This window comes from Cebidichthys violaceus, unplaced genomic scaffold (genome assembly GCF_023349555.1).
Source record: "Cebidichthys violaceus isolate CVI_PGR_0920_01 unplaced genomic scaffold, fCebVio1.0.p SCAF_23, whole genome shotgun sequence".
In the NCBI taxonomy this organism is placed as follows: domain Eukaryota; kingdom Metazoa; phylum Chordata; class Actinopteri; order Perciformes; family Stichaeidae; genus Cebidichthys; species Cebidichthys violaceus.
The window spans coordinates 9,569,921-9,583,598 of NW_027176406.1; the positions used below are offsets into that span (position 1 = coordinate 9,569,921).

Consider the following 13,678-nt stretch of genomic DNA (forward strand, 5'->3'; position numbering starts at 1 on the left):
TGTCCCCACGTCAGTTTGAGAGAAGGTTACAAAGCACCGGCGTCCCTGACATTCAGTGATGAGCAGTGATCAGTGCGTTTAATGTTATTTCAGTTTTGGTTGCAAATAATCTGAACTCCATCTGTTGTGAATCTGAAGTTTTCTTTTATTTTATGTCCAGGCAGATCTGGACAGGTGAAAACCACAGAGTGTCAGTGTGCTCCAGACACAAAGAGGTTGTGTATGGGCCGACCTCTTAGGTGACTCAATAATCTCACATGCTCCTGCATTAACATGAGACACACACACTGTCCTTTCCAAAAAACAGATATGCCACGAAAAATTTCAACTTCAGCTGACATATCATTTCCCATCACCTCAAATGTAATGATAGGGGCATAGATGCAGCGGGATGTGGCTCAGATGTGCTCGTTTTGGGACTGCTGCCTGTAAAAGGATATCTGCATGAAAGGGTAAGGGTGGGGTGATGGGTGATGGGTGATGGGGAGGGGGGGGCAGAAACAGCAAGAGAGGGAGAAAAGGAGAGAGAGCTTGCAGTTACATTACAGCCTCCCTGCATTTACTGTACTGTATAATTCTAGAGGTGAGAGGAGGAGGGGCGCAGGGATAAGAGGAGGGTGTGGTGGATGGGGAGACGAACGCGCTTTTTAACTTAATTTGCTATTTCCAAGGGTGCTACATGATGTCCACGGTCCGGTCTCTCTGCCCCTGGGCGTTATAAATAGTAAAGGTTAATTAGTTAGCTGGGAAATCGGATCAGGGGCGGGCAGTTAGAATTTGATCCATAGACAGGTAACTCAAGCAATCCCTTTTGTCACTGCAGTCAGACCTATATAAATCCGCCTTGACGTACAGCAGTCACCACATCGCTTTCCTCTCTGCTGGATCACCAACTGGGCGAGAACCCCCTAAACACGGTGAGTCGCTGGGTGGATTCAGAGAGGACGCTGCTGATGGGAAGTGGCTGACTTTCATTTGCTTTAAAAGACTTTTGCAGGTGTGGATTTTCTGGCTCCTGTGTATTCAGAGCACTTTAGAGGCTGCTAGTTAGATGACAGGTGAAACAATTGCGTACTTATTTTCCATAAAAGTTATTTCCATCATATTTAATTAATTTGGTGAGACGTTATTTAACAGAGAAGACAGATGAATGGACATGCTGACTTTCATGGCCAATGACATGTCAGTGTCAGTGTTGACAGCTGGACACATTTTACTCTTCATCAGTGTCAAGTTAAGAGGGTTTGCTTCTGTAACTGGCTACATGTGTTAATAATTCACCATGGTTGTTCCTCCTACAGGAATAAAATGTCACTCTCATCTATCCTTTCCGCTGATGCCATCGACAGTGCTATCAAGGACTGCCAAGGTATCGTCTTCCACCGATATCATTATTGCTCTCTTTGTTAGATCTTTTTTCTTTTCCTTTCTTTAGTTCTATACAGTCTTTCTACTGGAGCCTGCTCAGTCAATAGGGTTGTCTCTAATTGATGGCCAACTGGAAGACTGCAAAATGTTGACTTGAAGTAATTTAAGTACAGAATAACCTGAGGTGCAGGTTAGGAGATTTCTTGAGCATCAATTGGGCACAAGCCACTAGCTAAAGAGAGACTAGATATGATCTTGTTAGTGTTATAATCACTGGAGGAGAAGGATTTGTAAAAATGTGCTCCTCAAACCTTTTAAAAAATAAAAACAGATTCAGGAGCAATATTTTCTCCATACTATGTACGTCACACTTAATAATACCACGTCAGTCATTGTCTTGTTTCTAGTGTTCGAACCAACACTAAATGTTGATCTTCCTTACTCTGCTCTCTATATTCTCCTCCAGCACCGGACTCCTTCTGCCCCAGGAAGTTTTTCCAGCTGTGCGGCCTCACCAAGAAGAGCCCCCAGGAAGTGAAGAAGGTTTTCGGAATCCTGGACAATGATGGCAGCGGTTTTGTTGAGGAGGAAGAGCTCAAGTGAGTGAGCAGCCAGTTCTCTATGCAGACATTTTGTGTCCAGGATGTAAAGGATCCTAAAACGGGAGCAGAGATTAGATGTCTTCATGGAAAATAATCCTATTTTCATGATGTGGTAGTAAAGGGTGTGCCCGTCCATCATCAGTTTATATAACTCTACAGACATGTTACAGGGACTGATAAGAGACCAAAAGTTGTACAGACTGGGTCTCAGGGTTAGTTCCTGACTTCTGGCTTTGTGGCTGTTGCTGTGCGTCCAGTTGTTACCTCTGACTTGTGCCTCTGTGTACGGCAGGTTTTTCCTCCAGAGGTTTTCCCCTGGGGCACGCGTTCTGACAGGCAAGGAGACGAAGGACTTCCTGTGTGCTGCTGATGACGATAGCGACGGCCGGATTGGAGCAGAGGGTGAGCGGATCCACACCTATTTGACATATTATGCGAGACATGCATGTGTGTATGCGTAAACTAGAAAACCACGACGCTTTAGGAAACAATTCTCCACATTTTACTTTTTTTAAATAGAATGCAGATTGACTAAATGTGTTGTATTTAGAGGGAAGTCTGGTTTTTCAGGGTGCTTGAAAGAGGGACAGTTATATATTCCAGTACTAAACTCAAACAAGCAGACATCATAATTACCTGCTCCAAGTCCCCACACACCTTTTCTGTCCTACAGGTACTCAAAACTGACACCCCAACAATGTTTCTATTGACCATCTGTGATTTTAGATTTTGAAATGCTGTTAACTTAAGAGCACAGTGGCACTGAAGTTTTACACCACCATGCTCTCTCTAATGGGTCATATCTGTCACGTTACTGAATACATATATTTTAGAGTTAGGTGTCAGACAGATGAGGTGAATAATCATTTGATCAATTTTGTTTCTTTTCTCCACAGAGTTCCAGGCCATGGTCTTGTCTTAAACAACTGGACTCCATCGCTCCAGGTCAATCTGACCCCCCTCAACCCACCCCTCCTCCACTGCTTCAAGTGCTCACTTAGTTTCATCATTTTCCATCTGGTTAGACAAAAACGTTTGAATCTGTTTTCTGTTTTTTTTTCAAGACTTGTTCCGGTGCACAGTCAACCACATTCATATCATTATTTGAGGTTTTCATATGTTTTAAACATATCATAAAGCTGTATTTCCCAAATAAATGTAACATTTCCCAAATTACTGAGAAAATAAAAGAATAAAATCCAAATCTTGTGGCTATTTTTCATTATTTCTATTGAACATGTTTGTGTGGTTCTGTATGTCTTCTACTCATATGTGGTTTGAGGTGACACACAGTGGCATGGCAAGAAGAATACACAGTATGGTGATCAAGGGAGTGTTGAATTGTTTACTATGCACAAGACTGTCTCATCAATTTTTATGAAGTGGGAATCCGTATATCCACATGCTGATCCAGATGTGCCCATGCACAAAACAAACACACAAGTCCTTATATCTTCAATTGAAACGTGTCCTGAAAACACAGGGTTTCTGATTGAGGTGTACATAGTACAGGTGTGTGTGTGTGTGTGTGTGTGTGTGTGTGTGTGTGTGTGTGTGTGAGGCTATAGATTCATAGAGCTAGCACAGGGGAAAAGCAGAGGCGGTGACCTTGATGACCACCTGAGTGGATCGAGTGACACCTGACCTCAGCTATGTAAATAAACCCAGCCGAACCTTGGTGTGTCTCAGGCTAGAGCAACAAAACACACACACACACACACACACACACACACACACACACACACACACACACACACACACATCCTAATGAATTTGCAAAAATCAAATATGAGATCAGACACAGACAGCGCTCCATGCAAGCACACATAATCCCAAATATGCACATGAACCCACATCAGGGCGGATGTTAATATATGCACCAGTGTGAGTGTGTAGATGTGTGCGATGCACAGAAGAAGATGCAGACTCTGCAGAAAGCTGTGGATGCTAGCCTCACATGTACTCCTCTGCCAGGTTTGCCTTGATAGCTCAGGAGAGCTTGCTCAGGATATATTAAAGGAGAATTATTACACACACACACAAACTCTCAGACAGAAGACTGACCATCGAACAGCTCCGCATCCTCCCTCCGAGAGACTTTAAATAGCACTTACAGGATTCATGGCATTAAAATTAACAACTACTTCCCTATTTACCCACCGACTAGAGGCGCCAAAATACAGAGCGCCATGCGTTCTTGCAGTGGTTCCAGCTTTGTGTCATTTCAATTACCTGTATATTACAGGGAGAACCTGACTATTACAGCAGACACCTGCTACTCAGGACTGTGGGGCATACCCTGATATTAGCACGAGGTCGTAGTCACCAGTGCAGGATGTGTAGTCACACCTGCTGCTACTTGATTCAGATGGTGTGCTGTAATAATGATTGTGTTCCTTATTCAGCCATCCCCATACTGCCGGTGTGTCCTTATATGTATGTATATATATATATATATATATATATATGCAAATTATATATACATATTATACATATCACTGTCACTATATGAAGTGATAGAAATATGAAGAAGCCATACTGATTTATTCGCAATTCAAATTAATTACCATTTTAGGTAATATCATTTCTATACCTCAATGAAAAAATAAAAAATTATATAAAATAAATATATCATTTGTGTAAATTGTTTAGCATTTTGCAATCAGAGTGCAGCCATGTGACTAAAACCAGAGACTTAAAAGTGCTCAATACAAAATTCAGAGCATATCTATTGCCTCAAACGTGGCGACAGCTGCTTGCCGGCTCGCAGCTAACTGTGCTAACAGTGCTAACAGCGCAAACAACGGCCATAACTGACAGTGTTGACCTGAAGGGGAACTAGAGGGCGGATGCTACTCTTCCGTGACCACGCTGTTGGTCGGCACGGCGTTAACTAACCAGTGGGGCACGCTCACATGCACTAGCATGGTCGGCCCAGCTATGTCAAAAAAGACAGGAGAAGCTCGGATACCAACACACTCAGAGGGAGAGATACTTCCTTCTCTACGCAGGTGCACGGTTGAAAGTGGGACAAGGTTGGGGAAGCCAGCAGGTAACACTAGCCACAGGACACGCAACGGAGCAGTGACCCCTGCGGGTCATGAAAAGCGAGTGGTAAACAGGAAGGAAATGTGAGCCAACAGGTCGACACCGACTGCTGGACGTGCTGCGGTGGGACAGCAGAACAAGATAATGTGACAAGCAGATTACCTGGACTCAAGGGCGGAGGGAGGGAGAGAGAAAAAGAGAGAGTGATAGAGAGAGAGAGAGTGAGAGAGAGAGAGAGAGAGAGAGAGACTAGCTCTGTCTGTGTAGCTCTGTTTCTCTCTAGGACAGCACTGCTCTGACAGGCCAATAATGTCCGACAGTCTTGGGGGGCTGACAATATGAGCAAAATGACAAAACAACATTTTGCTCATATTGGACTGCAGGTTGGACATTGAGGAGGTTTTGATATTCTTTCACAATAAGACAGCTCTGTCATCTGTCAAGAGCTGAAACAACAATTAAGATGTAACGCACATTAAAAGCTGAGTTCCTTTGAACTATTTATTCTGTTGATTGGAATAAAATGGCCTAACAGACATTATTTTACAGAAATGCGATTTCAAGCAGTAGAGTAAATCCAGGTACATGTTCTGGGGCTCATGCAATTAGAATCTATTTTGGGGATGGGGAATATTCCTTACACTACAACCGGTATCTAATCTACACTATCTATATGATCAATAAGGTTGTTGTTTTGCATTCTAAGAATTAAGGTTACAAAAAAATACAATGCAAATGTCAACAGGGCTGAATTCAGTAGTGCAGGTCATAGTAGAAGTGGAAGTGGTAACAGTAGTAGTAGTAGTAGTAGTAGTAGTAGTAGTAGTAGTCACTTTGAAATGCTAGGATGCAGCATTAGGTAACAAACGAACGAAAGAAACGAAGAAATTAAGTAAACCAGCAAATTGAACTTAACGATGAACTTACTTTTACTTCACTTGAACTTAACTGCTTTTATATTGAAACGTTTTGTGGGACTGCTAATACTGTACCATGCGATTGGTCTGGATGGGCACTTGAGGATGGACACATGGGCCTTGTCTGCTTGTCTCTTCAATAATTGATGTCCTCTCGTCATTGTCACCAAAAACTCATATCAAGAAAAGAGTGTCAGGCTCACCTTACTGATTAAGTCTGTGTGAAACATTAATGTGCACCCCATCTTCAACCGATAACAAACCGAAATGTTCAAGCAAACGCGGTGAAAGGAAGTTGAACCATTTGGACGTCCGCTGTGCGTCCAGCGCCTGCTGTGGCAAACACTGATCATATTTGGACTCTCTCCGCAGTCTTTTGGAGCCTGGAGGTCTCAGAGATGTTGCTACCTGATAGTCTGAACAGGGAGGAACGTCGTGAAAGATTTAACTGCCGTGTTAGGATGACTGAATGGGCTTTGTGAGCTCTGTGCAGGAACTCCATCCATAATGCAGGGGATGACAGCACTGCCTCTGTTCCCCAACAAGCATTGGTCCTAAGCCTCTGCCTATGATGTCTGCGTGCAGCTTCCCTTCATTAATGAATGATAGGCCAAGCACATATCAATGGCCACCGCTGATACACACAGGGCCTTTGTGGAAGGCGATTTCTAGAAATCTATTTCCACCCTGCCTTGAGCGTATTGTTTACATATCCGCTAATTGATGTTTTATTTATACATATATATATATATATATATATACACATCTATTCACTAGACTTAAGTGTGCAACTAAAAGCCACACCCTGCCTAATCCCCTGAACAGCTGTCACATGTGCTGACTCACCCTCAGACTGAGTAATGGCTGTCGTGGAGAGGTAGACGGGTACTTTGCTGACTTTTCCCAAATGAGAAGGCACAATAAGGTAAGATGGCGAGAGTCCTGGACAAACATACTTTGACTGTAATGGAAGCAAACGCAAATGATTAGAGGTGATGTTTGAGCTTGGTCAGTAAACACCAAACACCAAATGCCACAAAAGCACTTACATACTTCATAAACTTGCATTACACGCGTGATGCGATCAGAAGCTCAGACATTACTTGTCTGCGTCTTAAAATGTAGTTTACGTTCAAAGTGTGTTGTCATCGACTAATATTACACCTACAAATGAGTACATGCCTTTAATCTCTTCAAAGCTGTTCAAATAACCAACAACAACAAGCCTTGAGTATCAACGTCATCCTTTCCCAGCACACCTATGGACTGAGTACTCCACATTTCTGTGAACTTAATGCCCTATATAGTACATTTTAACTCAACACAAGTTAGTGAGATTAAATAACGACACTGATCCTGTGTACCACATCCAATTTAGAAGCCGTGTTCAAAGCAAACGTTTGATTTACGTTATGGAGTATTTCTTGGCTTTAAGCTGTTGGCAGGCAACCAGCAGAGACTCCAGGAAGTTATGAATCCCAACCAAGAAATAATTTGGCACATAACCCCTTTGTAAAACTACAAAGTGTTGTTTTTGCAAGTTAAACAAACCAGATATAATGTGTTGAACTTTAGAGGTGCTGGTATAGGCAGGCATTTCTTTTACTTTTGGACAGAGCAAGGCTAGCTGTTTCCCCCTGTTTCCAGTCTTTGTGCTAAGCTAAGCTAACCAGCGTCTGGCTAGACATAGTTATTGGACAAATATAACAAATGGAATTAGATATCTTATTCAACTCTCTGCCAGAGAGGAAATAAGTGCATTTCCCAAAATGACTAACTTCCTCTAAGGCAGTGTAAGCGTCTCTATTCATTGCATCAGTTCACACACTGTTTATCTATGTCAGTGACCCAGTAAGACTGTAACTGACAGCACCTACAAGGCCTTTGTCACTCCCCACCCTACACCCATGCTACCCACAGCCTGACAGGACAGACTTCCACGTCCCTTGTTCCTACATGATTTAGAGAACTACTGTGAACTGTCAGGTTTCAGCTCCCTCCGTATAGTCTTGGTTTCTTTCTCGGGTCTTACTCTGGCTATCAGATCCGACCATTACCTCAGCAGAGCTGCCAGGTTTGATTCAATCCCTTGTGATTGAATAACAGAGGCTAGACTGAGCTAATTGATTGTGATCTGTGTTACAGGTTGACTGCTGTAGGACTGAAGCAGTCACAGCTAAAAAAAACTTTGTCTATTTGAGCCCAGGAGATCACAGTGATGGTGATGTCAGGTGAGACACAAGAAAACAAAAAGCAGACAGACTGCATGAGTCACAAGGTACAAAACTCTAGTATGTATTAAATGCCATGGTAGACTATAGTAATGTATATATGGAAAGAAATGTCAAGTTATCTCTCACTTATATTCCTCCTAATCCTAGTCTATATATATAGTCTATATCCTAGTCCTAGTCTATATATATATATATATATATATATATATATATATATATATATATATAAATATATATAGGCATTCCATAATATATATATATATATATATATATATATATATATATATATATATAGGCATTCCATAATATATATATATATATATATATATATATATATATATATATATATATATATATATATATATATATATATATATATATATATATATATATATATATGGAAGGCCTTCGTGGATGGCAGGGATAACTATAAGACAGTCATTCTTTGCTGAATGTCAAAGAAATGCCTGCTCATAAAACGGTTAGCATACAATTTAAATGCACTGTGATGTCTCAGCAGGTATGATGTGAAAACCTCACAATAAGAGGATTTGTCTTGTATAAAAGAAAAACAAATCTTACAAAATTAAAATTAAATGACATATTGTCCATTGTACTGATATTACTGAGATTATAATTATTATGATTATTTCACGACTCCACAGATTAAACCTTACTTTGCATCATCATCATTGAATCAGTCTGCCTTAGTTGAGTCACGGTTAAGTGCAGAAGTTCACTCAAGTACGACCGACTCCTCTGTTGACTGCTGACCTCCCGCAATCATTTTACAGAAATGGGATGTGAGAAATTATACCATGGCGACCTCTAGTGCACGTGCGATGACACGCGCAGCGAGAGATGTGGCGGCGCGCGATGTAATTGTGAATCTAGATGGTTTTAACACCACTGTGTGAATATTAAGACAGTGTATGAAAATGTAATTTACTGTGTAATCCAAAACGAATTCATATAACTACTTTTACTTTCACCGGATGTGAGGTCACCGTGGCCTCTTTCCGGTGTCAACGTGAGTGTCGGTGGCCGCTGCTGCTGCCTGTCAACATCGCAGCCCCAGAAGACGTCTTGTATTCGGGATTTTGTAGTAAACTGTGTGTCTCTGACAGAACACTAGCTGTCCTCCGCCATGCCCATGTACCAGGTAAAGCCCGTCTGTGGAGGTCACATAAAGACTGATTTACCAACCTGCATGTACAACTTACCAAATTTCCACGCGCAGCAAGGAAACAGCAGCACGTCTGAGCACGCGCTTCAGGTAACTCTTAACTGATTTAATTTCGACAAGGTTGATTTTTTTCTTCTGTCGGCTAGGTTGTATTTTGCTCTCATTGTTGCCCGCAATTCGTTTTGATAACTGTGCATCTCGCGCGGTGTATTAGCATTAGCTTACTTTAGCCAAGCTAGCTAGCTAGCCAAGTTAGCTTGTCAGGAAAATGAGCAAGCTCAGTTGTGGCTGATGCAACAACTAACGTTACTGCACGTCTCCACTGCTCCGACGTTTAAAGATGAATATGTTATGTTAATGTTTTTATATTGGAGTACATTTGTCCATTTTGTGTTGCATTGGCTGACACTGTCGTTATTACTAATCCTTAGTGCACATCATGATGGCATGTCTTCTCAGGGTCCTTAACAGGTCACTGTAACATTACTTAAATACATTTTTTTTTAGTCTATTTAGGTATTCCCATTTCATGCCATTTTCTACTCGTGCTACACTTCAATTTAAAGCTATATTTGTATTACTTGTTACTCCACTGCATTAATATGACAGCTATGACAAAAAATATATACATGCATTGCAATAGACATAAAATATGATAAATTGTTATAGATTAAACTAGATAACCGTAACATTGTATAACCCTACCACAGTAAAATGCTACTTACACATAACGACATCAGCAATATTAATACTGTAAATATAAATGCATGAGTTTACTTTTGATACTTAACGTACATTTAGCTAATATTACATACTTATCGATAAGTATTATTTTTAATGCAGGATGTTTACATGTAATGGAGTATTTTCTACAGTCTGATATTAATACTTTTACTTGTGTACCTGGGTACTTGCTCTATCCCTGCAGTGTGTTGACTTTATTCTGGGGTAGACATTGTTGCACATATTACCAGTAGCCTATATAACCCAGTCTGATGGCTCAATACTGAAACCATAGCCCTAGGACATGTTAAATATGTTCTCAATACTGCAGTCTGTTATCTGTGCAAAGACTGTTAAACCTTGGGACACCAGCTAGCACCCAGGTTGTAAAACGGCTGCAGGATTGTGCTCAAATTATATAAATAACAGTGAACGCTTACACCATCAAATTCCCATTTGCGGTTTCAGCCATAATGGAGCGACTCTTTCTGTCTCCCCAGAATGGCGAAGTGGACCCCGCAGTCAAAGCTCTGGAGGCCCGACAGGATGAGATCATGAGGAAGCTGTACGAGCTGAAAGCAGCGGTGGAGGGCCTGGCCAAGACGGTCACCACCCCGGATGCCGATCTGGACCTGACAGTCAGCAGCAGCCTCTCATCCCAAAGCCCCACCTCCACAACCTTCAAAGGGGTCACAGACCTGGACACGCTTCTGGGCAAGGTGAGAGTCTCGGCATAAACTAGTGAATGTAGTTTAACTAGTGAGTATTATACTAAATTGATCCTGCATGAAACATGTACTGGAAGAACCTCTGTTTCTTGCAACTGACATACTTTGACTGTAGATGATTTCCTGATCACACCCATCATAACTGTCATTGCAAGTAATTAATTCCAAGCTAACCTGCACAACCTGTTTGTATTGGAATTTGTCTTGAAGCACATTTGATGGTGTGGACTGATAACAGCCTGTTTGTGCATGCTGGATTTCCCTAGTTAGGGTAGACACATATTGTAATACGTCGTTTATTTTTGGATGATTCGACTATTTACCTTATTATCTTGTTTATGCCACAAGGATCTCGGTGCTCTCCGAGACATCGTCATCAACGCCAACCCGGCGCAGCCCCCTCTGACCCTGCTGGTGCTCCACAGTGTGCTGTGTCAGCGCTATCGAGTGCTCTCCACCGTCCACGTCCACTCCTCAGCCGCCAGCGTGCCGCCACAGCTCCTGTCCTGCCTCGGCCCACGCCACGCAGACAGCTATGCCCGCCAGATGTTCCAGCTGGGCTTCACCCTCATATGGAAAGATGGTAATTCACCAATCTTGTCGTAAATGAAAACAGACAGTATGTCCACACTATGCCTGAACCAGGTTTATACGCTGGTGCCACGCGGCCCTGGTAAACAACTAGCAAGGAGCTCCACAACAATGCTGGATCATTTAGATGAATTGTTTTGTTAAGGTGTGTAGGCGGTTAGATTATAAAACAAATACCTTTCACCCTGCTGAAGTAGTTACAGCTAACCAACAACTGCAGTCCAACATAAAACCTTTTGAGTAGGGACTCAGCTATTTTACTGAGAGCGATTTAAGAGGTGAGATTTTTCTTTTTTTATATATAATTAAATTTATTATCAAGTACAAACAACTATTAACTTGACAAATCATTAACAAAAAATGTTTTGATGCTTGTACATTTCATGACCAATACATATATTAATTTTATATGTATTTTAGATTACATAAAATTCCGTACAAATTTATAAGTGTTGTGTTTTAGGAATGCGTTCATGAGTTGCGTTCATGTCATCAATACCTGGCATATTGACATAGATGGGGTAAATGCTTGTGCCCTTGTTTACCAATAAACTTTTTTATCCTTTTGCACAATTCCCAGTCCCCAAACTGCAGATGAAGTTCAGCGTCCAGAACATGTGTCCCGTCGAGGGCGAGGCCAACGTGGCGCGCTTCCTCTTCAAACTGCTGTCTCCCTACCCCAGTGACCCGGCCGTGGCCACGCTGGTGGACAGCTGGGTGGACACGGCTTTCTACCAGCTGGCAGAAGGCAGCGCCAAGGAGCGGGCTGCCGTCCTGCGGGCCCTCAATTCCGCTCTGGGCCGCGGCCCCTGGCTGGCCGGGCCCGAGTTCTCCCTGGCCGACATCGCCTGCTATTGCTGCGTGCTGCAAAGCGGCTCCGCCTCCTCTACTCCCGCAAACGTCCAGCGCTGGATCAAGTCCTGTGAGAACCTGGGCCACTTCAGCCCTGCCAAGCTATTTCTGAAGTGAACCGGGGGCCGTCACGGGACCAGAAACCAGAAAGGGTGTCCCACCCGAGCAAAGTGAGAGAAGGGCATTAGATTATTGAAATATCCCAGCCATGTCTGGAACACCCTCTGATGCTTCCCTCCTTACTGTAATATATCACGGAAGTGACGAAGACTCGGTAGAAGCATTATGGTTGAGTATTAAAGTAACATATTTGTCTCTGCCATGTTGCTTTTGTATAACAAAGGGATTCTTAGGGAGCAAGGGAGGAAGCATGGGAGGACAGTAAAGACAAGGGCTTGGTGACGGATTAAATCAAAGGTACTGACAGAAGTAACACACTCTGTACACTTTCCACCCACTTTGTGCCTAACATGACCCTGTTCTAAATGTGTGTGCTGACAGGTATTACTGGGTGTTTTCATGGGTAATACTTTGCACCATTGTTTTATTTGAAATCATTAAAACTACCACTTTGGATCAAACTTTGAACCGGAGCCTGGGGTTTGTTTTATTTGAATGTTTCGATCACTTTAACGGCAAATTTCCTCAAAAAAAAACCAAACGTGTCTTTTACTGAAGTGCACCTCTGTGTCCAACAGGTGGCAGGATTGTCAGATATAGTTTGAAGATAATGTAGTCATTCACCTGCTGATCCAGAGTCAGGGCTGTACCTCGTCCCACCGTACAAGAAGTGGAAGGTAGGGAAAAGAAAAAAATATCACATCTTAGAAATATCTTTACCTGGCTTCCATGTCTCTGAGCAGTAAGATATCTGGTGGGGGTCTGTCTCCTCCCTACCTGGTGCTCCAGTGTTGTCATTGGACGACCGCAGCAAACGAGCACATTAACACAGTGAGGAGGATGCTCAAGCAAATGCAAAGTAATGGAATTATGGGTTGATCGCTAAATCTTCAACTGAATTTTTGTTACTGAAAATGTTGAATATTCAGCTCTCAGATTTAAACCAAGCTTTCATATAAGAGCCTGACGGATAAAGCCGTCAGGCTGATGTATCGGACTATATTAGCTCGGTGCAGAGAAATCGGTATCCGCATATGTCGGCAATTTTTTTTTTTTTAAATATAGTTTTTCCACCAGAGAGTAGTAACACGTTTATTATGGACTGTAAAAGGTCTTGCCCTGTACATTTCTTCCATTCAGGTCTTGCAACATATTTAAGGGGACCTTATGAAGATCCTACATGTGAACTCACTTCTTTAGCACAACACCAAGCCTCAGACCTTCATCAGGCAAAATCCAAACTAATGGCAACAAACAAATGGCACCATACATTACATATGACGGCTACAGGCTTTCACCCGGGGGGGGG

General features: G+C 42.3%; 2 protein-coding genes across 3 annotated transcripts; both read left to right on the forward strand.

Moving 5' to 3' along the window:
• Positions 1-749: 749 nt before the first annotated feature.
• Positions 750-3,160, forward strand: pvalb8 (parvalbumin 8). The gene is made up of 5 exons (XM_068718558.1): positions 750-917; positions 1,302-1,369; positions 1,835-1,967; positions 2,263-2,372; positions 2,867-3,160. The coding sequence occupies exons 2-5, from the start codon at positions 1,309-1,311 to the stop codon at positions 2,890-2,892; spliced, it is 330 nt and encodes a 109-aa protein (XP_068574659.1). The 5' UTR covers positions 750-917; positions 1,302-1,308; the 3' UTR covers positions 2,893-3,160.
• Positions 3,161-9,174: 6,014 nt separating this feature from the next.
• aimp2 (aminoacyl tRNA synthetase complex interacting multifunctional protein 2) lies at positions 9,175-12,837 on the forward strand. Of its 2 annotated transcripts, none has more exons than XM_068718976.1 (4): positions 9,175-9,331; positions 10,579-10,797; positions 11,155-11,389; positions 11,978-12,837. In XM_068718976.1, the coding sequence occupies exons 1-4, from the start codon at positions 9,317-9,319 to the stop codon at positions 12,364-12,366; spliced, it is 858 nt and encodes a 285-aa protein (XP_068575077.1). In that variant the 5' UTR covers positions 9,175-9,316; the 3' UTR covers positions 12,367-12,837. The 2 variants fall into 2 exon arrangements, with proteins under 2 accessions (XP_068575077.1, XP_068575076.1); XM_068718975.1 differs by having other exon boundaries at positions 9,176-9,445.
• Positions 12,838-13,678: the final 841 nt, after the last annotated feature.

Bases quoted from the DNA above. Each gene is read 5' to 3' on its own strand.
- pvalb8 (XM_068718558.1), top strand. From the start codon at position 1,309: ATGTCACTCTCATCTATCCTTTCCGCTGATGCCATCGACAGTGCTATC. The intron at 1,968-2,262 runs GTGAGTGAGCAG...TGTGTACGGCAG, and splicing joins GTTGAGGAGGAAGAGCTCAA to GTTTTTCCTCCAGAGGTTTT. The intron at 2,373-2,866 runs GTGAGCGGATCC...TTTTCTCCACAG, and splicing joins CGGCCGGATTGGAGCAGAGG to AGTTCCAGGCCATGGTCTTG.
- aimp2 (XM_068718975.1), top strand. From the start codon at position 9,317: ATGCCCATGTACCAGGTAAAGCCCGTCTGTGGAGGTCACATAAAGACT. The intron at 10,798-11,154 runs GTGAGAGTCTCG...TTATGCCACAAG, and splicing joins TGGACACGCTTCTGGGCAAG to GATCTCGGTGCTCTCCGAGA. The intron at 11,390-11,977 runs GTAATTCACCAA...CACAATTCCCAG, and splicing joins CACCCTCATATGGAAAGATG to TCCCCAAACTGCAGATGAAG.